We start from the raw sequence: 24436 nt of genomic DNA on the forward strand, positions 1-24436 counted from the left end.
GAGGAGTGCAGTCCTGAAATTTTTTTTCATTTATGATTTGAAATAGATATTTTTGTGACAGGAATAGATAAAGGTAAAGTAGTACCAGTTATCAAACTTTTGTCCACCATAAAAGGTATATTGTTTTTAATAGCGGACGTAAGTTTTAAAACAGTACTCACCTTTTTTACTGCTTCTATAAAAGCAATATAAAAGGTACTGTTTTCATCACAGACTATTTTAGAGTGCTATTATACATCTTCTGATTTGATCTGAAATTTAACCATTTACTGCAATTTGTTAAAATAATTAATTTAACTGTAATTAGTTAAAATACTTTTTTTAAATTATGCTTCCAAAAAAAAAAAGAACATCAAGAGTAAAATCACAAAATCCACTATAAAGTACATTTAATTACATTACAAATACACTTAGTCTTTAAACAAATATGCTTCCTCTTCAAAATAGATTATTCTCCACACAATGATATATAAATTACTCCAGATATCTAATAATGCTGCCATTAGAGGCTGTGGGAAAGTATGGTTATAATTCAAAGCCAACAATTGGATTTGAATATAACCATAATTCAAAAACCAATTGTTGAATTATAACTTTGAAAGTACAGTTATAATTTATTTTAACAAGTTCATTTTTGAAAGTTTGAAAGTCAAAACAATGTCATTCAGGTACTTCAAGACAAGACAACCTTATGTCATAAGTCTGAACACATATATTACTATTTTTTTTTGAAAGTAAACTAACTGCTCGCACGCACACACACAACCACACACACGCTGAGTAATCACTGAATTATGACTACCTACCTAATATCATGTTGGGCCACCGTTAGCATGGATAACAGCCACTATTCGTCTGGGCATTGACTCCACAAGATGTCTGAAGATGTTCTTAAGGATCTGCAGCCATGCTGCCTGCAAGGATGCATGGGACACACAGCTGTCATCTATTTCCACAGTGTTGGAATAGATGACAGCTGCCTGTCCATATGCCTCACTTCCCATTCCAAAACATTCCACAGTTGTTCAATTGGATTGAGATTAGGCAAATTTGGAGGCCACTCAAGATGGGTAACATCTTCACCAATTTTGCACAGTGCAGATCCAATGACATGGTGCATTATCGTCTTGGAAGACCCATTTCTGTCCATGAAAATATGCAACATGACAGGGTACATGATCTCCTAAGAGATGCCGGTAGATCTCATCAGTGAAATACTGGTCCATATGCACCAGAAGTCCTAGTTCTTGTCAGAAAAACAAGCCCCATATTATGCAACCACTGCCACCGGCCTGGATGATGGACACCATGAACAATGGGTCCATGGACTTGTGTTGCTTATGCAACACATGAAGGCATTCATTGGCATGTCGCACCAGGAATTTGGACTCATCCAATCTCAAGATTTGGATCACTTTCTGGCATAAGATTATTATAAATCCAAGTAAATATTATAACATTTTTTTATTTCCTTTTATTACAGAACAAGAAGTTACACATAGCAACCTGCCATTGAGCCCATACAATGCACTGAACACTTTGCTTACCAAGAACATCCACCTTGAATTATCCTTTATAGTTCTGTCAGCACGAGGTGATTTGACCCATCTGACATCGTTCTTTGTATGCTTTAACCACAGCAGGCTGTAAGAAACTTACGAGACATCCAGTTTCCAATATGGAAGTACCCAACGCACAAGCTCCCACAATCACGCCCTTTTGAAACTCTGTGATATCTTTACAGGTGACCCCCGCTTAACGCTGATAATTCATTCTGGAAAAACAGAGCGCTAAGTGAATCCGCACTAAGCAAGCGCTGCAGTCCCATAAGGTAATATATGTATTTGTGAGTTGCAGTTGGTGCCATAGGATATTTCCTAATCAATAACTGGTAATCCTAATCAATAATCCTAATCAGTAGTGAAAAGATGCACAAATGTCAGTCAAAATATTTAATATTCAAATATTTGTACATATAAAATATTCTGCATTACATACGTATATAATTATGTGGTAACTACTTACGTATCAAAATTAAACTTAAAATTCCAATTAAAATCATGAATTTAACTGGTCTAAATTGATTTTAATTGATGAATTTAATCATGGAAAATGTGTCGATTTTGGCCATCTTCCTAAAAGGGGTTTTAATTTTAAATCCCCCGCAGCATTACCACCCACCAATAAAGTCAACTGATCCTTCACCGCTTTGAAACCTGGCATGTTTTTTTCTTCTTTCAATATGAAACTTCTTTTAGGCATTTGTTTCCAAAAAAGTCCTGCTTCATCTACGTTAAAAACTTGTTGAGAAGTATAAATAAATAAATTTTCTGTTTATACTCTGGCACGACAACCAAGTCAGTAGAGTTTACAATCAATCGTCAATACAAATATTTATCGTATATAGTAGTCACAGGCTTGAACTCCGGTCCACTCAGGGAATGCATGCTATGCACTCTCGCTCCTGACCACTCGGCTACACATAATACCCCTCTTCAATAATTTTAACAAGTTCTTTTTTGAAAGTTTCGCACTCCTTGATTTGTACTTGTGGCTTCTTTCTGGATTTTAAGTCTATTCAACCAGCCCTTACTAGTTTTAAATGGTTCCACTTTTTTTTTTTTTTAGGTGAGTTTTCTTCAGATCATCATATAGGCTAATATCTCTCTCTCTCTCTTATAATATTTAACTTAATTGAATTCTACATTGGATATTATCATCAATAAAATTAGTTAAAGTCTCTCCATTTCAATCCTAATAGCCGGCCTAGCCCTAGTTGCTTGCAGTGGACAGGCTGTCTTTCCTGCTGCTAAAATTAATTCTTTATTTTTTATAATTGTTCTTACATTTAAACTTTCCAGTTCTACATTATGGCACACATCTGCTTGTTGTTGACCAGAATCGATTCGCTTCAAAACATCTAATATAATTTTCAAATTCAGTCTTTTTCTTACATTTATAGTCTTCGTAATGTGTCCAGACGTGTTGCTTTTTCATTCTTATCCACCATTATCAACTCTTCGAAAATGTAACTGCATTGGTTGCTTTAATTATGATACAATGTTCAAGTAAACTGTCCGTTATGCACGATGTCTAATACTCTACTGAGTGATGACTAGACTTCGGATAAATGCATATAACGCAAATATTACAAGCAACATACTTGATAATTTTTTTTAAAATGTTGATCTCGCAACTATGTAACAAGTCACTGTACTGCAATTAAATTAGCATGTGAGAAAATTTCACTGAGCGTGGGAAAATTTCTCAAGTCAGCATGGGAAACGTTTTAATGCTGTTTTGTGATTAATTTTCAAGCTATCAACTCCATCAAATGAAACGGTTTCGTTAAATATGCCAAAAATGCAATCTGTAAAAGAGCATTATAGTGATGTGTGACAGCGTTATAGTCAGATACGGGTTATAATATAAGAACAGCATTATAGTGAAACAGCGTTTATAACAAGAGCCTGCTGTACTACATCCCATAACTGCTACTTTATCACTTTGACTTGCATGACCAGATGTAAATTACCATTGCTCTAACACAGGAACCATTCACTATTTATACTGTGAGCTATGAGCTATCCAATACAGATGGAGTGGTAATAATTCAGTAATCATTGTGTGTGTGTGTGTGTGTGTGTGTGTGTGTGTGTGTGTGTGTGTGTGTGTGTGTGTGTGTGTGTGTAACACTTTTTTTACACTTTATCAGATTCCACATCATAGTTGCACAAACAGAACATACATCTGCAACTATAATAATGCACTGCTTTTGAGAGACAAATATGTTATATATAATATCCTTGATCTGAGGTATCGACAGAAACATTTTACCAATTTAACACTTTGTAACTATATTACGAATGAGAATTACAGGACAGTAGTATTCACTAAATCAGTGGTGTCCAACCTACCACCTGGAAATAATTTTTATACGGCCACGTGGAAAGTGAACTAAAACAGCATTTTAGAGAGTCGCGCCACTGCATGTACAGGCATGCAAGCGTCGGGCTAGACTGTATCAAACGTGCACCTATAATCCGGTGCAGTCATAGGGGTATGTATGCTAAATGCAGTTATGTATGTATCAATCTTTTCATATTATGAAATTTTACTAACATAAAATAAAGGAAATTTATGTATTGGAAGCCACACTGGAAATGGAAAAACTGGTGTAAAACTGATAATACTACAATGTGCATTTGATAAAAAAAAAAGTTTGTTAAAAAAGTTATTGTTTTTAGGGAACAATATCGGTACAGCGTTTTCTGGATGTATATTTGAACTTATAATGAAATTTCAAGAAATTATATTTATTGTTAGTTCTGTTATAAACTTTGAAAACTGGTTGCAAAAGAAGAAAAAAATCATCTGCTGTGAATAATAGATTATATTTTGTAATTTTTGTAACAATACAATACAAAACAATATAAAAATTACAATATTTTGTAACAATACAAAGAATGCTACGACTAACAGATTGTTCACAAAATATTATTATTTCTATTGTTACAAAATATTTCTATATATCCTTGGAGTGCATTTGATGTTATCACAAAGAGAGAAATTCTTTTTTAGTATAAGCCAAAAAAAATTCACCATCCAGGGTCATACGCTGTTTAAAGTCTGTAATAAAAAGTATACCCTATTGAAAAATAGATTTACTCTCTCTCTCTTTTGGTTTTACTATAACTTGAGAAGGGGTTGTTTCCCCACAATGAATACTAGCATTAGTTGAGGCATATGATGCATGATAGCAAGCTTATACAGAATCAGCCGGAAAAAAAAAAAAATCTTCCTATTTCACCCATCCGGTCCCTCCAAATATTTGTCTAGTTCAGCTTTAAATTCATTTAAGCAATCAACTTCCACAGCAACAGATGAAGTCTGTTCCAGCAATCAACTACCCACTGACTAAAGGCAAACTTCTGCACATCTATTCTACAACTGTCTTTATTCAATTTGACTCTATGCCCCCTCAGTTTCTTAATCTGAGCAAGCGGAAATATCCCATCAGCATTGAGCCTGCTCAAACCATTCAAGGCCTTATACACCTCGAGGAGATCACCTCGCAGGTACCTAGTCTCCACATGCTGCAATTTGCAGTACTTAAGCCTTTCTTCATAAGCACACCCCTTTGTTCCTATCACTAATCTTGTTGCCCTTCTCTGTACTCTTTCTAAAAACTCTACATCCTTCCTAAAATGAGGCCTCCAGACCTGTGTGCAGTACTCAAGGTGTGGCCTGACCATTGCCTTATACAAAGGGATAATCACCTCCTTGTCTCTGCTAGCAAAACTCCTATATATCATTGACAAAAATCCATGACTTACTCTGGCAGCCCACCTGCACTGCTCGGAGAACTCCATATCTGACTGAACAATTACTCCCAGGTCTCTTTCCTTCTACACTACCCTGAGTGTAACACCAACCAGTTGGTGCATTTCTCTGGGGTTACTGTTACCCATATGCAGTACTTTGCATTTGTCAATGTTAAACTTCAGTTGCCACTTCTCAGCCCACCTGCTTAACTTTTCTAGAGCCTGCTGCAGTAGCATACTGTCTTTACTGCCATTAACAACCCTGCCAACCTTTGTATCATCTGCAAACTTGGACATTAAATCTGATATACCTTCATCGATATCATTAATAAATACACAAAACAACAATGGGCCCAGCACCAAACCCTAGGGGACTCCACTAATAACATTAGTCCACATAAAGCAGTGCCCATTTATTACCACTCTCTACCGTATCCCACTCAACCATCCTTTTATCCAGTGTAGCAACTTGCCCTTAATGCCATACTGCTCCAATTTGTACAGCAGTCTTCCATGTGCAACTGTATCAAAAGCTTTCCTGAAGTCCAAGTATATGATATCAAAATTATTTTTTGCATCCAGTTCCTTTGTGACCACATCATAGTATCCAATCAAATTGGTTAGACAAGACTACCCCTTAACAAACTGATGCTGTGTCTGAACTATTACTGCAGTCTTGTATAGTGATCCGATATCACCTCTTTAACCAGTGACTCCATTATTTTTCCCGGAACAGAAGTTAAACTAACAGGTCTATAATTATTTGTGTCAACATTTGTGAACTGGAGATACATTTGCACGTCTCCCGTCCATGGGGACCTCCACTGACTAAGGATGCTCTCATAATTATGGCTAAGGATTTGCTTACTTCCCTTGCTGCCTCCTTCAATATAACTGGATAGATCCCATCTGCCCCAGTGGCCTTTTTTACGTTTAACTTCAGCAATTTCTCCTCCATTTTGCTCTCAGTTATTACAAAATCACTTGGCTCCCCGTTAGAGTTTGATAAACTTCTGGCATTCCACTCCCTGAATAACTCCTCAAGCGTGAATGCAGATGCAAAAAAACTCATTCAGTTTATCAGCTACTTGAGCAGGATCATCAATAGTCGAACCATCTATGTTAAGTGGACCAATCTAATTCATTCCCTTCCTTCTAGAGTTTACATAAGTAAAGAACTCTTTGCTGATTTTCTTCACATCCTTTGCCAAAGATTTCTCGTAATCTGCCTTCGCCTACCTAATCTCCTTTGTGACTTGATTACAAACTAGCTTATATCTGCCGTAGGCTGCTGTATCACCTGATAATTTATATGCATGCCATGCATTATTTTTCTCTGCCACGAGCCTCATTAATTCATCTGACATCCATTTAGGCCTGAACCTTAAACATATTTCCTAATTGGTATGAAAAGCCTAGTAGCCTCCAAGGTTAAGTTTTTTTTTTTTTTTTTTATGAGAACCCCAAACACGAGAGGTATTATAACCTATAGTACTTAGTACCGTGCTTGGGTTGGAGACTGAGAAGACGAAAGAAGATATTTGTTGACATTGGACTTGAACTTCTGTAGATTGTAATTTTCAGGAAATACGTATGAAGGAAGGTTGTTCCAGAAAACGGCAGTTGAATGAATAAATGAGGAAGATGAAAAGTTGGTTCTGTGGGTTTGAAGTTGGACAGTAAATGGATGTTGGCTGGTGGCGGCACGTGTTCGGACTGTTTTGAAAGAGAGAGCGAGAATTATAGAAGCCAATTCAGAAGAACAGTGCCCATGGAAGTATCTGTAGAAGAGGCATGCAGCAGAAACAGTGCGTCTATGAGACAGCGAGTGGAGAGACTCTGTTAGAGATGAATCATTAATTAACTTAACTGCCCTCTTCTGAATGGAATCAAGAAGCCTGAGAGAGGTTTTGGGGGCACCACCCCAGATGTGGGAACAATATTCCATGGCAGGGCGGATTTGCGATTTATACAGAGTGAGCAGCTGATTGGGAGAAAAGTAACGCCGAGAGCGAAGGAGAAAACCAAGTTTTTTAGATGCAGAGGAAGCAATATTTGTAATGTGCTTGTGCCAAGAGAGATTAGAAGTCAGGGTAATCCCCAAAAGAGATATATCATTTTGCCTAGAAATCGGAGTGTCACTAAAGATAAGCACAGGAGCAGAAGAATCCTTTTTGCGAGATATAAGACAAGATTGAGTTTTAGAAGGGTTGAAATCAACTAAGTTGTCTTTGCCCCACTGGAGAATTACCTGAAGATCGGCATTTAAGAAATTGGCAGCAGATTTTCGAGAACTTGAAGCTGATTGAGCTGGACAAGGTTTCTCAAAATGGAAAGTTGAATGCAATGTGCTATCATCGGCAAAACTATGGATAGGATTTCCAGTCAATGGAAGAAGGTCATTGATATACAAGAGGAAAAGAGTGAGGGAAAGAACTGAACCTTGGGGGACACCGGCATTAGTGTAGAAGTTAGAAGACAGAGAGCCATCTACCATCACCCTCAGTGAGCGATCAGAGAGAAAACTGGATAACCAATTACTAAAAACAGTTGGCAAACCATAAGATGGAAGCTTGTTTAGAAGACCTTTACGCCAAACACGATCAAAAGCCTTTGTGTTTCACCGAACCTTTCCATTGAATTAGTCCATAAATGGGTAACATAAGCCAGAATATCACCAGTGGATCGACACTGACGGAATCCATACTGGCGATCGTTGATCAGATGGAAGGTTTCTAGGTAGTTTAAGAGTTGGCGGTTAATTGATTTCTCCATTACTTTAGAAAGAGTAGAAGTAATTGCAATGGGACGATAATTGGATGGGAGGGATTTGTCACCCTTTTTAGGAACTGGCTGGATATGAGCAAATTTCCAAGCAGAAGGAAAAACACCTTTGGAATAAGAAAGTGAAAAAAGGCGGCAAAGAATAGGAGTAAGTTCAGGAGCACAGGTTTTGAGAACAAGTGGACAAATACCATCAGGACCTGGAGCTTTCTTAGCATCAAGATTCATCAAAATCCTTCTGATATCCTTTTGACGGAAGACCACAGGAGGCATTGAATGGAGCGTGTTAGGAATGGTGGGAGGTGTTTTACCAAGATCATTAATACATGAGCTCAAAGAAAAATGGGATGCTAGCAGGTCAGCTTTATCCTTGGCTGAAGTGACAACAGAACCATCTGGTTTGGACAGAGGTGGGAGCAGAGATGGGCAAAAGTTGCGGCCAATAGCTTTGGCAAGAGACCAGAATGCTCGGCTACCATTAGGGCAAGAAGCAAGTTTTCTACTCTTAGCCTGTTCAAACTCTAGTTTGGACTGATTAATAACTGCTTTACAATTGTTGGGAGCTTTGGTGTAGGCAGAAAATGAAACTGAAGAATTAGAAACAAGCCAATTACGATATGCAATGTTCTTCTCTTGGACAGCCTTAGCACATTTATTGGAAAACCAAGGTTTAGATAAAGGACGAGATTTTAAAGTGGAGTATGGGATAAAGGATTCCATTCCTGCAAGAATAATTTCACTGACACGATCTGAGCAAATGTTGACATCAGAAGTTTTGAAACAGTATTCAGACCAAGGAAAAGAAGAAAAGAAGTCTCGCAGGTCATCCCATTTTGCATTCTTGTAATGCCAAACAATACGAGGTTGGGAATAGCCATGAGATAAAGGTTCCATTGGAGAAGAGGCAATCACCAAGTTGTGATCTGAAGTGCCTAAAGGACCTCTCACTTCAACCTTGTACTTAGAAGGGTTGTTTGTGAGAAAAAGATCAAGCGTATTGGCTGTATGATTAGGATTGTCCGGTATTCTTGTAGGTAAATGAACAATCTGTGCTAGGTCATTAGTAATTGCAAAAGCCTCAGCATCTCGACCTGCTGGGTCGGTGTGACTAGCAAACGGAAGCCAGCTGGAGTTGTGAACGTTAAAATCACCAAGGAAAATTACCTCACTGTTAGGAAAGTTGGACTGGAGAAAGTCAAGTTGCAAAGAGAGGAAGTCAAAGAGCTCCAAGTGATTAGAGGAGTTGGGAGAACGGTACAGACAACAGATGAATTTTACACAATGAGGTAGAGAGATTTTAAGCCAGAGAAGATCAAAGAGAGGAGATTCCAAATTGCCAAGTCTTTGACAGGGAATATCAGAACGGACATATGCACAAGTACCACCTTTGAGGCGAAAGGAATCATACAGCAAATAATTTGGACATCTGAGATGAGCAGTAGTTGAATCAACTGATAACTGAGATTCAGTCAGAAAAAGTACATGGGGTTTGGAAGACTGCAAGTGGAAATGGACATCGTTGAGATTAGAATTGAGACCACGTATATTTGTGAAATGAATTAGGAAGTCCTTGGGAGGTTTAGATCTTTTCGCAGATAAGCTTGCTCTATTATTTTGACAATTCATGGTGTATTCAATAGTAAGAAAAAGTGGGTGGGACATGCTGTATGAAGTAATGAAATTTTTGGATATGGCGTACATGTGGTAAGAATATACCCAGATCCTTGACATAACGTGGCCTCGACAATGCTCCCCGCATACACACTACTCGGACTCCCTCCAGTCACTATCTGGCAGAGTAGAGGTAGCAAGATTATACACTAGCTGATCCGGAAGCTTCCTAGAGAGTTACCAATAGGTTCAGTCCGGTGTACTAACTAGCGGCCGGCCTGCGAACACCGTTTTAGAGCTGTACCCTCGAAATGTAAGGAATATTGGATCTCGCCACGACATTCATCATAACCTCAAAAATCATCAATCATACTGCATGATGGAAGAGATAGGGAAGGGTTGGCCGGAACTTAGCTCTAGAGACTAAACATGGGTTCCACCACTTCAAGCCTCCAATAAGCAAAGTGGTGGTATTTCACCGGTTGATGAGAGTCATCTACCACCTAGTACTGCCTGGTAACATAGAGGGGCGGCGTTCCTCCATGTGGTGTGGGCGCCACACCTCGACCCCTGCTTACGTTGGTTCACACGTGGGTGGTCACCCACCATGTACTTATGCATGAAGGTTATACCCAGGATTACTAACAGTCCCACCATCGTGAAGGTGCAAGCAGAGGATTTGGCTGTCATAGACCGTCCGGACTTCGCCGAAATTGGGTCCACTTTGACTTGAGTGTCACCCGAATATCAGTTCCATCAGCGTTTTAGACTCCCAGGTAGCAAGAACAGCTTTTCTGGCATATCTGAGAGAATGTCTGTGACAACCTCAAGTCCCTGAAGGCTTCCCATTTAGAATTCACCGTCAACATCATCAGTTGGTCCCACTATATAGAATTTAAAAACTTTCTGAGACCACCACAGTAACCTTTATGAAAGCAAAACCCTTTCCTTTACCTCTGATGGTAGTTACATCTTTAAGTAAATCCGACATCAATACAGTTTGATCACTGTCACCTAGTGGTTCCTATATCTGCAAATTCTGAATGCTAAATAATCACTGCTGATAATCAGATCAAAAGTATTACTCCCTCTGGTTGCCCCTCAAACATGTTGCTGTAGAAAACAATCCTCCAATAAATCCACAAAAGTCTTGCTAGCGTACGAGTGACCAATCCACAAGTTCCAGTCAATATCTGGAAAATTAAAATCCCCCATTATGAGACATTCTGATTTACTGGCCCTATTTCTCTGCACAACTGTTCATTGTACTCATCAGAGTCATTAGGCTTATAACACACTCCTACTCTCATTTTCCCTTTCCCAGTGTTTATGTCACACCAAACAGACTCAACATTGCACTGTTCACCCATGTCAACTGGATGCACTTCCTTAGACTTTATGTGTTTCTTAACTAACAGCATAACCCCTCCTCCCTTCCTACCCTGTCTATCCTTTCTGTACACATTGCACTCCCCAAATTCCAATCTGCACTGCTTATATCTGTGTGACACTGTGACACTGATATCCCAACAATATCTGCCTTTGATGTCTTGATCAGCACTTCAAACTCATCAAATTTATTTACTATACTTCTAGCATTGGTGTACATGCAAGTATACATGCACCTGTTCTTACTCTAGTTACCCTAACACAGCCCATGTATTTACTTGTTCCCTGACAACTCCCAGCAGCTCTTGAAATCCCCAGAAACTTGCTCTCTAGGCTGCTGCTCATTATAATAGAAGCAGTGCAAGAATCACTTTCGCCTCTGCCTGCAGCTACTGTTAATCTTTTAGTCTTGTGTGTAATACTGTCCAGATCGCAAACCATTACTGCTCCACTCTGTCTTCTAAACTGCACTGTCTTGAGATTATTTCCTTTGGGAATATTGGCAAATATTTACATCTATTAGAAGCAGAAAACAGTTTATATTCCCATACCATAATGAATTATCTTCGGTAACATAAAGGGTGACTTCCTGTTTGATTTTACCACAAGGACTTCTCCGAATAAAACACCTATTGTTATTGTCTTCATAGCAGTTGACATTATTTCCAGATGGAATACTGACAAGTATTCAATCTGGAAATTTGAAGCAGTAAACATTCCTTGAAAATTGACTGAACAGTAAACATTCCCTGAAAATTTCTGTAAACAAAGCTGTTCGACTTAGATAGCACTGGAATGGCATTGTTCTGATGTGATTCTCTGAAACTATTGCACACAGGGATCCCATCAACGTCAACACTGGGAAATGCAATGCATATCAATTGTATATCTTTAGCAGCTGGTTTCTTTGTATCATTTTCGAACCATAAACAATCGCAAATGTAGGTACAGAACAGAAATAATTTTGCATAAATATCCTTTCAAACTCTCGATGCACATTCTTATGTAAATGGACGCTGGTGTAAAGAAAAGGAGCTTGATCATTTAAACTCATCTGCTCCGCAATTGGAGAAATGTTCCGTTGTACATAATTAATACTCACTTTGAGTACATTATTGTTAGATGGAGCGGCATTGCTAAATCCAACACTTGATTTTCTGTTTGTCTGTTATGCAATCTCGATAGTCTTTGTCGTTCTCGCACACTCATTGCTACCTCCATCTTTATTTTGTTAGGTTGGCTTGCTCAATACTCTCGACAATGCTCTGCATTTGACTTTGGCATCGTTGAATGCAAAGGCTATAGCAGTGTGGCATTCAGTCCCTTTCACTGCTCAAAAAAATTATTGATATGAAAACATCTATAGCAACAATGGAATGTAACAAAAATGCAGGTTGAAACAATACAAATACAGCAGGCCCCCGTTATAACGTGGTTCACTTTACGCTGATTCGCTATAACGCTGTTCTTATATTATAACTCCTATCTGACTATAACGCTCTTTTACAGATTGCATATTTAATGAAATCGTTTCATTTGATGGAGTCGATAGCTTGAAAATGAATAGCAAAGCAGCATTAAAACGTTTCCCATGCCGACATGAGAAATTTTCCCACGCTCGGTGAAATTTTCTCGCATGCTAATTTAATTGCAGTACAGTCACTTGTTATGTAGTTCCGAAATCAACAATTTAAAAAATGATCAAGTATATTGCTTGTAATATTTGCGTTATATGCATTTATCCGAAGTCTAGTCATCACTCAGTACAGTATTAGATATTGTGCATAACGGACAGTTTACTTGAACATTGTATCGTAATTAATGCAACCAATGCAGTTACATTTTAGAAGAGTTAATAATGGCCGATAAGAATGAAAAAGCAACAACGTCTGGGTGCAGTACGAAGACTATATATAAATGTAAGAAAAAGACTGAATTTGAAAATAAAATTAGACGTTTTAAAGCAAATCGATTCCGGTCAACGACATGCGGATATGTGCCATAATTTAGGACTTGCAAGTTTAACTGTAAGAACAATTATAAAAAAAAAATAAAGAATTAATTCTTTATTTTTTTTATAATTGTTCCACTGCAAGCAACTAGGGCTAGGCCGACAATTAGGATTGAAATGGAAAGACGTTAACTAATTTTATTGAAGATAATATCCAATACAGAATTCAGTAAGTTAAATATTACAAAAAAAAAAAAAAAAAAAAGAGAGAAAGTGATTAGCCAATATGATGATCTGAAGAAAACTCACCTAAAAAAAAAAAAAAAAAAATGTGGAACCATTTAAAACTGGTAAGGGTTGGTTGAATAGACTTAAAATCTAGGGAGAAGCCGCAAGATCAAGGAACCAAAACTTTCAAAAAAGAACTTGTTAAAATTATTGAAGAGGGGTAATTGTGTGTTATACTTCTCAACAAGTTTATAACATAGATGAAGCAGGACTTTTGTGGAAATGAATGTCTAAAAGAAGTTTCATATTGAAAGAAGAAAAAACATACCAGGTTTCAAAGCAGCGAAGGATCGGTTGACTTTATTGTTGGATGGTAACACTGCGGGAAATTTAAAATTAATACCCCTTTTAGTTTATTTGCAAGAGGACCAAAGTTCAACCCAAAATCGACACATTTTTCATGATTAAATTTATCAATTAAATTAAATCAATTTAGATCAATTAAATTTATGATTTTAATTGGAATTTTAAGTTTAATTTTGATACGCAAGTAGTTACCACATAATTATATACTTATGTAATGCAGAATATTTTATATGTACAAATATTTGAATATTAAATATTTTGACCGATATTTGTGCATCTTTTCACTACCGTTTATTATTGATTAGGAAATATCCTATGGCATCGACCGCAACTTACAAATACACATGTTACCTTATGGGAATGCAGCGCTCACTTAGCACTCTGTTTTTCCAGAATGAATTACCAGCGTTAAGCGGGGCTCACCTGTACTTGTATTGTTGCAATCATACTAACCAACATTTTACGGGGTCAACTTTTCCAGTTTGTCAATCAAATCGACAAACCGGAAATGACATCAAATGACATCATTTCCGTCATTGACACCTCTTTTGTTACCTTGGATTTGACTACTCTGTCAAGATTTTGAAACAAATCATGTCCATGTCGCAAAATCGTCGTTTTCGGTTTGTCGATTTGAAACCAGAAATTATGTCATTTCTGGTTTCAAATAAATACTTAAATAAATACACTTTTATAAAAAATTATCTAACCTGCTTTTGATTCTGGCACCACAAGAAACATAAGTGTTGTTATGCTTGATAAAACTGTTTCTTGGCGTGAACTAGAGAGACATTGGATCACCTTGGAAACACCTCCCCTTTTCAATATTAATTCTTTATTAGATTTATCTGAAAGGAGAAAAAACTATCATGTTTTGAAATCATAATGGGAAACATAACAAAAATAAGAAATTACTTTCAACAATTATACAGGCATAAAATGGTATACTGCACTTTCTGTATACTGCATTGAAAAATTACATTCTATTTTTCTCCATCACATACAGATTTTGTACAAAACACGAAAACATGTTTTGGTTTTGAATAAAATATGCAAAAATGACGATATTACTTTTTTATTTTTATGATTACAATGCTGGTAACCAGAAAAATCAGTTGGTTACTGATTTTTATAGTATGATCACAGAGAGAACCTCCAAGGAATATTGAGAATGCACAAGATGGTATAAGCATAAGTGGTCTAATATTCCGTATGAAGTATGTTTCAATTCATACAGAGCAATCTAAAAACCATGTACCACAAATGCTCAATTTGTGGAAAGAACAGTTGAGAAAATGGGGTCAAAGTAAGAAACAATCTCGGCCTTTTGGTTTGGCTATGAAAATACCAAATCCAAGGACTGCTATTGTTGCTTATCTACAGTTCAAAGCTGTAACACTAAAAAAAAAAGACATTTTGTATTCAAGTTTGGTAAACTTGAATACAAAACCACTGCTTATGGATCTGATCCACCTCACTTTCTACACAAGAAATTCTCAATACAATTTTATCATCAGATTCTAAGCGTAATGTAGATAGGAACAGTGATTATTCCCAGAATGAAAATGGATGTGAACCACACAGTTCATACGAAATGAATTACACGATTTGGTAGGAGATTTGGATGTTATGAAATCTGCCAAAATCCTGGGATCGAGATTCCAAACATTTCTCTAGAAGAATCATTGTTTTCTTGCAAATGATACTGAGGAGTTCTTTCCATATGTTTATCAAGTAGATTTAATTATCTACTGCAAAAATATTTCTGGAATAGACTTGGAACCTGGACAGGTTAGTCAAGCCTACTTAACGAATTACAGATATCATGGAAAATATGATTAATAAATTAGCCTTAATAAATAAAATAGATTAACAAATTAATTTCATTTCTTTTATTTAGTTTATTAATTTCAAATATAAAATTTAAAAAAAAAACACAGATATAAATTAATATACAGGGTGAGTCAAGTCTCCAATACATAGGGAATAATGTTTCTTTTTTTCTGTTTTTAGGTACCTGTCTAAAATGCCTTTGTCTAAAGAAGAGCGTATAAAAGTCATTCTCGTGGCCGGGTCAGGAAGCTCTCACAAAGTTGCAATGGAATTTAACATGAGACATGGCAAGCACATCACACATGACACTGTTGCCAAACTTAGTGGAAAGTTCAGAAAGACGAAGTGGTACTGACCAACCGAGAAGTGGTCATCCACAAAAACATCCACCAATGAAGGCACAACTGAATGATGCTGGCAGCATTTGAAGACTCCCCAAAAGTCGAATAAAAATGAATAAAGTGACAGTTTGTTAAAAAAGTGACCATTTTCCCTATGTATGGAGACCTTTGAATCACCCTGTAGTATCTAAATCTGCAGCTATTGTCAATCCACTGCAGAATGGAGGCCTCCTCAACAAGTCATTTTGAGGGTATGGACCATAACCTGTACTGGATCTGCCACGCTGATCCAGTACAGATTAGCAGATCGACTGTATTTAGCAGTCAGGGACCCAGGTCTACTCAAAGAGTGTGTACTATGGCACTCCCATTCCTGACCACTTGGCTACAGAGGCCAATATAGTATAGCACATGCTATTTGCAACAATTACAATAAAATTTAATCAAATTTCTAATTATTTTCAAATTACAAAATGAACTGTAAACACAATAATGGTAATTTTAGAAACATACGAATAGATAAATAAAAGTGAATTGAAGTTTATTATTGTCAGACTATAATGTCACATGATACCTTCTTAAAAAAAAAAAAAAAAAAAAAAAAAAAAAACAGGTCTCTAAATCACATCATGTCAATCTCAATACAGTAGACTTTCAAAATAATGGCATCTTTGGGGACTCAAGGTGCCATTATTTAAATTTTTCCGTTGTCTAGAAAGTTTTATTTTTAATATATTTAATGCAAAAATAATGAGGCTAAATAAGAAATAAAAAGATTAAGAATGCAAGTTTATTAGCTGCACATCAAAAAAAAAAACATGTTGGCGATCCAATGTTATATTCTGCCATTAATACACTTTACTTAAGCCCCTTTCTATTTTCTTTGTTACATCGAGTTTAGTCTGTGCAGGTAGCACAGTGGTATTGTCACCGTCCTCCCCACACCAGGTGGAAAAGGCCTCAATTTGAATCCTGTCAATGATGCAAGGAACTTTTCTGGGTTTTTTTTTTCACTCCGTAGTTGAGTTAGTTGGTCTCGGGCATAGATAGCAATGTTACCCCCCCCACCAGAAACTGGGGTTTTCATACAGCAAAACAGACAAATTGACCAGAGAACACATGCAATTTAAAGACATAATACATATGGTATACGAATTAACTTTCCAGGTGACCCTAATGTAATAAAGGTAAACTGCAGCCATTATCAATCTACTGAAGGATTGAAGCTTCCTCAACAATTCCTGTTGAGGGAAATGAACCATGACCTACCATGCTGGTCCAGTGCAGGTTGACAGATTGACTGTATTAGCAGTCAGCTTGAACCCCCAAGTCTACTCAAAGAGTATGTGCTACTGCATTTATGCCCCTGACCGCTCGGCTACGGAAGCCAATGTAATAGTTTTGATTACATCACTAAGTTTGTGGCACCTCCGTAGCCAGGTGGGCAGGAGCAGCAGTGTGTAGCACATACTTGTTGATTAGACTGGGGTTCGAGCCAGTGACCACCAAATACGGAGGATGCGGAAAGGTCAGGGAATGACCACCGCATATTCCTGGAGCAATATGGCCTTAGTTGCTAATGCTCCTAAAAACAGAAATAACAACACCAACAACTAAGTTTGTCACTAAGCTTTAATGTTGTTTTTCTTTTCTTCTCTGTATGAGGTTTATTAACTTAGGAGTCATCATGAGGGGTTTTTAATTTAAAATAAATGTAAACTGGTATAATCTATGATATTGGTACAGAATTCACTTTCAAAATGCTGAACATAAACAAATACAGTAATCACGTGACTTGCAATTCTCTTTATTCGGCACTGCAAAACATCTGCACTGTATATGAACATCCGATCTCAACGTGCCGTTAGTTCAAATGTGCCGTTATTGCGACAGTCTACTGTAACTATATATGCATTAAGGCAGAATATAGGCAGAACTGTAATAACCTTCACAGAACTTGGTAAACAACCTGCTATGGTTGCTTAAGTTAAATTTGTTATGTGCAGTCTGAATAAAAAGGTGTTATTTGTGATTGTCTTCACTGTCTTTCTTTTCATGCTAAGCTCTTCACTGATAAAGTGGCAAGAGTAAATTGAACAGCTGTATGGAGAGTGGCATTCATTTTCATATGATGGATAAGTAATTTTTCTATAGCCTGGTTTAATTGTGTTCCTGTTTTGATTAGCAAGTCTTGTATGTCCAATATATTGTCCAATTGTATGTCAGATATGTCCAACACAGCCTTTGTGATTATGAATGACCTATTATACAGGCAATTATAGAAGCCATATTAAAATGAATTCAAAAGAGGCTAGGAGACAACATGGCTTAATTAAAAGATGCTGTTAAAATTATAAAAATCCCATTTTATTTAAACCAATTATATAATTCACCCCTTTGAAATCCCTATGAATTTGTATATAAATCTCTCACAGAAGAAATACAACACAGCTTTACCAGATGTCTGTTACAAACAAAAATTGGATTTTATACAAGTATATGATATCAAAAATAATTTTGATATCATATACTTCAAATATATGATAAAAAAAATAAAAGATACTCCAAATATATGATATCAAAAATAATTTTGATATCATATATTTGGATTTCAGGAAAGCTTTTGACACTGTTGCGCATGGAAGACTATTGTACAAATTGGAGCAGAATGGTATTAAGGGTAAGTTGCTACAATGGATAAAAGGATGGTTAAGTGGGAGAAGACAGAGGGTGGTAATCAATGGGTGCTGCTCTTCTTGGACTAATGTTATTAGTGGGGTCCCACAGAGTTCGGTGTTAGGTCCACTGTTGTTTTGTATATTTATCAATGATATTGATGAAGGTATATCAGGCTTAATGTCGAAGTTTGCAGATGATACAAAGGTTGGCAGGGTTGTTAATGACAGTAATGGCAGTGTGCTACTGCAACAGGATCTGGATAATTTGGGCAGATGGGTTAAGAAGTGGCAACTGAAGTTTAACCTTGACAAATGCAAAGTACTGCATATAGGTAGAAGTAACCCCAGAGAAACGTACCAACTGTGTGGTACTACACTCAAGGTGGTAGAAAATGAAAAAGACCTGGGAGTAATTGTGCAGGCAGATATGAAGTTTTCTGAGCAATGCAGACAGGCTGCCAGGGCAGGTCATGGGGTTTTGTCAATGATACATAGGAATTTTGCTAGCAGGGAAAAGGAGGTGATTATCCCTCTGTATAAGGCAATGGTCAGGCCACGCCTTGAGTACTGCGTACAGGTCTGGAGGCCTCATTTTAGGAAGGATGTAGATTTACTTGAGCATGTACAGAGAAGGGCAACAAGATTGGTGAGGGGAATGAAGGGATCCTCTTATCAAGAGAGGCTTAAGTTCTGCAAATTGCAATGGCTGGAGACTAGGCACCTGCACGGTGATCTGATTGAGGTGTATAAGGCCTTGAATGGGTTTAGCACGCTGAATTCTGATGGGATCCTTCCACTTGTTCAGATTACGAACCTAAGGGGGCATAAATTCAAATTAAGAAAGGACAGATGTAGAATAGATGTGCGGAAATTTGCCTTTAGCCAGCGGGTGGTTAATTGCTGGAACAAACTTCCATCTGTCGTTGTGGAAGTTGTTGATAGGTTGAATAAATTTAAGGAGGAACTGGACAGGCATTTGGAGGGAATGGTGTGATTTTTTTTTTTTTTTTTTTGGCTGATGCTGCATAAGCTCATACACTTGCTTTCTTGCATCACATGCCACCACTACTACTACTAATTATCAAAATAGATGCCATATATTTGGTCTGATGAATCTTGAAGACTGTAGAAAACTTTTAGATCTTTGTGTTTTATATAAATTTTTAATAGGGCAATGAGATTGTCTAATCAGTTGTACTTGGATCTATCTGACGGTTTTAATAATTTTAATATAAAATTTTGTTAAAAGTTTTTAATAATTAATTTTTACTTTTGTTTTACTTTCTACATTATATCCTAGAATTTTTGTATATATATATACAGGCATACCTCGGTTAACGTTACCTCTGATAACGAAGCTTCGATATAACGAAGTCCGCAATTTCAAGCCCCATTTAACATAAAAAAAAATTCCAGTTTAATCACCTGAAATCTAAACAAACTGAAGAAATTACGGAAACCTTCGGGGCTTCTCGTGGTTGGTTCGAGAAATTTAAAAAACGGGCCAGGATTCATAGTGTAAAATTAACAGGAGAAGCTGCAAATAAGTTTCCAGAAAAACTAAAGGAAATAATTGAACGTGAAAATTTTCCACCAAATTTGGTGTTCAGTGTTGACGAACGTGGTTTGTTCTGGAAACGGCTACCAACAAAAAGCTTGATTTCTATTGAAGAAAAATCAGCTGCTGGGTTGAAAGCAGCCAAAGACCGTTTAACGTTACTCTTTGGATCAAATGCCTCTGGCGATTATAAATTAAAATTGTTATTAGTTTACCATTCAGAAAATCCGAGGGCGTTAAAAGGTAACATAAAAATGAATTTACCTGTAATATGGAAAGCAAATAGAAAAGCGTGGGTTACCAAGGAGTTATTTACTGATTGGTTTGTTAACCACTTTTGTCCTGAAGTAAAACGGTATTGTCAAAAAAAAAAACTTTGAAGAAAAAGCTCTTTTGTTGTTAGACAATGCTCCGGGACATCCTACTGATCTTAACACGTTGGACACATGCATTCCTGTCAAAGTTGTGTTTCTTCCAGCAAACACAACTTTCCTGATTCAACCATTGGATCAGGGAGTAATAGCATCATTTAAAGCTTATTATCTGCGTCGAACATTAAGTAATTTAACTGAACTAGAGGATAAAGAGGAAATGACAGTTAAAACTTTTTGGAAAAACTACACCATTAAAAACGCAATTGAAAACATTGATAGTTCTTGGAAAGAAGTCACTAAGAAATGCTTAAATGGAGTTTGGCGCAAAATATGGCCAGAAGTTGTACTAGAAGAAGAAAATAACATCCAAGAAATTAGAAATGAAGTTATCCAGATGGCTCAACCAATAGGTTTCGAAAATGTCGATGAAGAGGATGTTAGAAATTTATTGAATGCAGAAGATGATGGTTTTTCAGTGGAAGATTTAGAAAACCTTGTTAGCAACGAAGACAAAGATAATGAAGACGAAGTTAAAGAAGTTCCTGCCGAAAAAGTGTTAACAACCAAAGATTTAAAAAGGTGCTTAAATGACATTGAAAACGTTTTAAATTTTTTTAGTGAAAATGATCCTGATTTAGGAAGAAGTTTTATTGTTAAGCGATCAGTGTTAAATGCAATAACTCCGTATAGGCAATTGTTAAATGAAAGAGAAAAAAAGCATAAGCAATCAACTTTAGACTCATATTTTAAAATGTGATTTCACTTTGTATGTAAGTTGACTGTTTATTTAATAAAACTTTTCTTTGTTCGAAAAAAAAGCTTTTCATTTTCTTTACGTAGGAACGTATCCCTATTCTGGCCATAGTATTTTTACCTCTGAAAACGAAGTTTCGCTTAACGAAGTAATTTCGTGGAACGCATCCTATTCGTTATTCGAGGTATGCCTGTATATATATATATATAATAAGAATATAAGTAAAGACTGGTAGGAGTACAGATAATTACAGTACTTTCTTTCATGGAGTTAATAACACTGATAACCATATGAATTGTACAAAACAACAATAACTAGACATGCAACATGTCATATTTCAAGAACAAATTGAGATATTATGTAATCACTTCCACTGCACATTTGTAAAATGCAATAGCAATATGGCAAAAAAAACGGTAACATAAACCAAAGTGCTGATTACAATAAATGTTGTTTTTTTTCTATACGGGCAGTTCTCACTTTAAGAGTTTTTGCTTTACTACTTCCCAGGTTTAAACATTCATAAATACCGCATTTCAAACCACACATGTAGCTATACAGTACAGTATACCCCCACTTTACAATATTAATCCATTCCAGAGACACCATCGTTGTTATTGTTGTTATTTGGTTTTTAGGAGCATTAGCAACTAAGGCCATGTTGCTCCGGGGATATGCGGTGGTCATTCCCTGACCTTTCCGCATCCTCCATATTTGGTGGTCACAGGCTCGAACCCCGGTCTAATCAAGAAGCATGTGCTATGTACTGCTGCTCCTGCTCACCTGGCTACGGAGGCACCTACCACCATCGTATCGTGAAAATATCATAATGTGAACCCAATAACATATTGTTTTTTGGTAATCTGTTCCAAGATGTTGGAAGTTGAAATTTTCGCTATATAACTAAGCTATTTATTTCTCTAAAAGGTCATTTTATAATGTAAATTGTATTAGTTACCAATTCAAATCATTAAAATGTTTCATCATTATCAAATTCATTCTATTATAAGAATCAATTTTGAATGTATTTGTGATATTTGTCTAAAGCCACATTTCTGGAGGTCATGACAATAAAACAATAAAAACAATTTGCACTTTCTGCTTTATTGGGCTTTTCTGTTAGTGCAAGCAATTATAAACGGGTAGTAAACTCAATGTTATTGCATAAAACACATAAATAAATTTTCAGAATCTTCTCCTCATTCCTTTTTTTTTAAAGCTTCGTAAACTTGTTACTCCACACGTATCTCTTGTTAGTTGCAGTTTGTGCGTGCTGTTAAAAAATGCTTATTCATGCTATTATGAAATTTATAAAGAAAAGAGTAGATTATCCTGGGAATAAACACCTCTTGAAGTGTTTCTGAAGAAGACGACACCTTGTGCAACAAATCAACGAGTGTGCATTTAGGTGATGATGATGAAGAATAAACATTCTTTAACATTTGTAAGTCATAAATAATTTCTTTATTATTATAATTTTCTTGATTTTACAGGCTACATTTTCATTTCTTTGGATAAATCAATCATTGTTTAAACAAACTAATTAGCTAACTAATTTCACTGTTGAGAACATAACCTCTGTTTTTAACATTGTCTATGGGAAATAAATTCCCACTTCATGAGTTTTCACTTTACAACCATGTGCTAGGAACGAATTAATTCGTAAAGTCAGGAACTACCTGTATATCAAAATGTCTGATCAGGACTTCATAAATGTGATAACATTACCTATAACCACAATAAGTAGTAAACCCTGTACTCATCAATTTTTATATCTCATCAATATGGCTGCCATTTTGGTCATTACAGAATTGTAGTCTTTTGGGCACAGAGTGTGCCACTCTTTGCCTAAAAGCAATTCCTCAGAAATATTCCCAAATTCTCCACTATTCATTGCTGAAGCTCCGGCAGAGACTTGTGCTTATCACTAAATATTTTAAGAATTCCCACAAAAAGTAATCATTGGTGTTAAATCCCAAGAGCATGGTGGCCATTCGATGCAATTCTGCTGTCCAATCCATGGAAACTTTCTGCCCTAATAATTTATGGACAATTTTTGCATAGTGAGCTGCTGTCCCATCCTGCATAAAAAAAGCATTGCTGAAAATTGATTTTGGACTGCATTAATGAAATGATTTTATCTTTCGGCAGTCTCAGGTAGCTTTCTCCTGTCACAATTTCCTCAAAGAATAAAACGGTCAAAGAACACTTCCTGTTCAAATTCCAGGAACATTTAAATCTTTGTTAAAGAATGAATGAGGGCTTGTTAAGAGAATAATAAACACAATTATGGAGATTAACAGTTTCATTTAGTTTAAACGTGGCTTCATCAGTCCACAAAACATTGTCAACAACAGAGCGTATTCAGGAGGGCGTATGCCCCCTTAACCAAAAATTCGAAATTTTTGGTTAAGGAACGCAGGAGGTGTTTCGCTTCTCTATTTTCTCAAGGGATTTTCAGTGTACGAAGAGCTAACTGAAAGACAATCTCCAGAAAAACAAATTTTTTTTTTTTTTTTTTTTTTTTTGGTAGTTGTTGGCGCATCGGCTTCTGTGGCCATAATGCACCTCCCAAGGTTTTTGCAGTATTTTGATCCAAGCCCGAGGCAGGATTCGAACCCGCGACTTTTGGGTTGCCAGGCAGGCACTTTACCCACCCAGCTAGCCTGGTCGGCAGAAAAAGAAAAAAAAAGAAAAGAAAAAAAAAAAAAAAAAAGAAAAACAAATGATTTTGTTCGGTGGCATAACTATTCCAATGCAGCTGCATTTGGGCCTGATCTTGAAAGGGGACCGTTAAATTTGGAAGACATTTCTCAAGACAATTAACGAATTTCATTAATAAACGAGAATTTTTTTAAAATTAAATGTAACACATTCTTACCAGCACAGCGCCTGGCTAACCGAGTATTGTTTTGACTGTGCCATGCTTATAGAAATAGTATCAAATAAAAGATAGTCAGCAAACCCAGTGCCAAATATACATATACAGGTGGGCCTCGATTAACGCGATTAATTCGTCCCGCGAGCGCATCGCGCAAAACGGAAACGCGTTAATCGAATATCATAACCAATAGGAAAAATTATAATTGGTCCTTGACCTTCTGGAATGTCCATAAAGAATTTTAAAAATACCTTTTAAATAACTTTTTAACTGTATATAATGTAAAAGATAATGAAAATAATTATGGAATTAAATGTTTATTGTATAAAACAGCGGTTCTTAAACTGTGCACCACGGAATATTT

At 36.5% G+C, this 24436-nt stretch overlaps 1 protein-coding gene across 1 annotated transcript in view; it reads right to left on the bottom strand.

Moving 5' to 3' along the window:
* LOC150091652 (armadillo repeat-containing protein 7-like) overlaps positions 1-24436 on the bottom strand; it is a 45208-nt gene that overhangs the window by 1944 nt on the left and 18828 nt on the right. The window contains exon 4 of the mRNA XM_090369150.1: positions 14364-14501. Within this exon, the coding sequence (XP_090225276.1) occupies positions 14364-14501 (138 nt within the window). The remainder of the gene's footprint in view (positions 1-14363; positions 14502-24436) is intronic.

Source organism: Mastigoproctus giganteus, chromosome 1, assembly GCF_048544385.1.
Source record: "Mastigoproctus giganteus isolate SK-2022 chromosome 1, ASM4854438v1, whole genome shotgun sequence".
NCBI lineage: Eukaryota > Metazoa > Arthropoda > Arachnida > Uropygi > Thelyphonidae > Mastigoproctus > Mastigoproctus giganteus.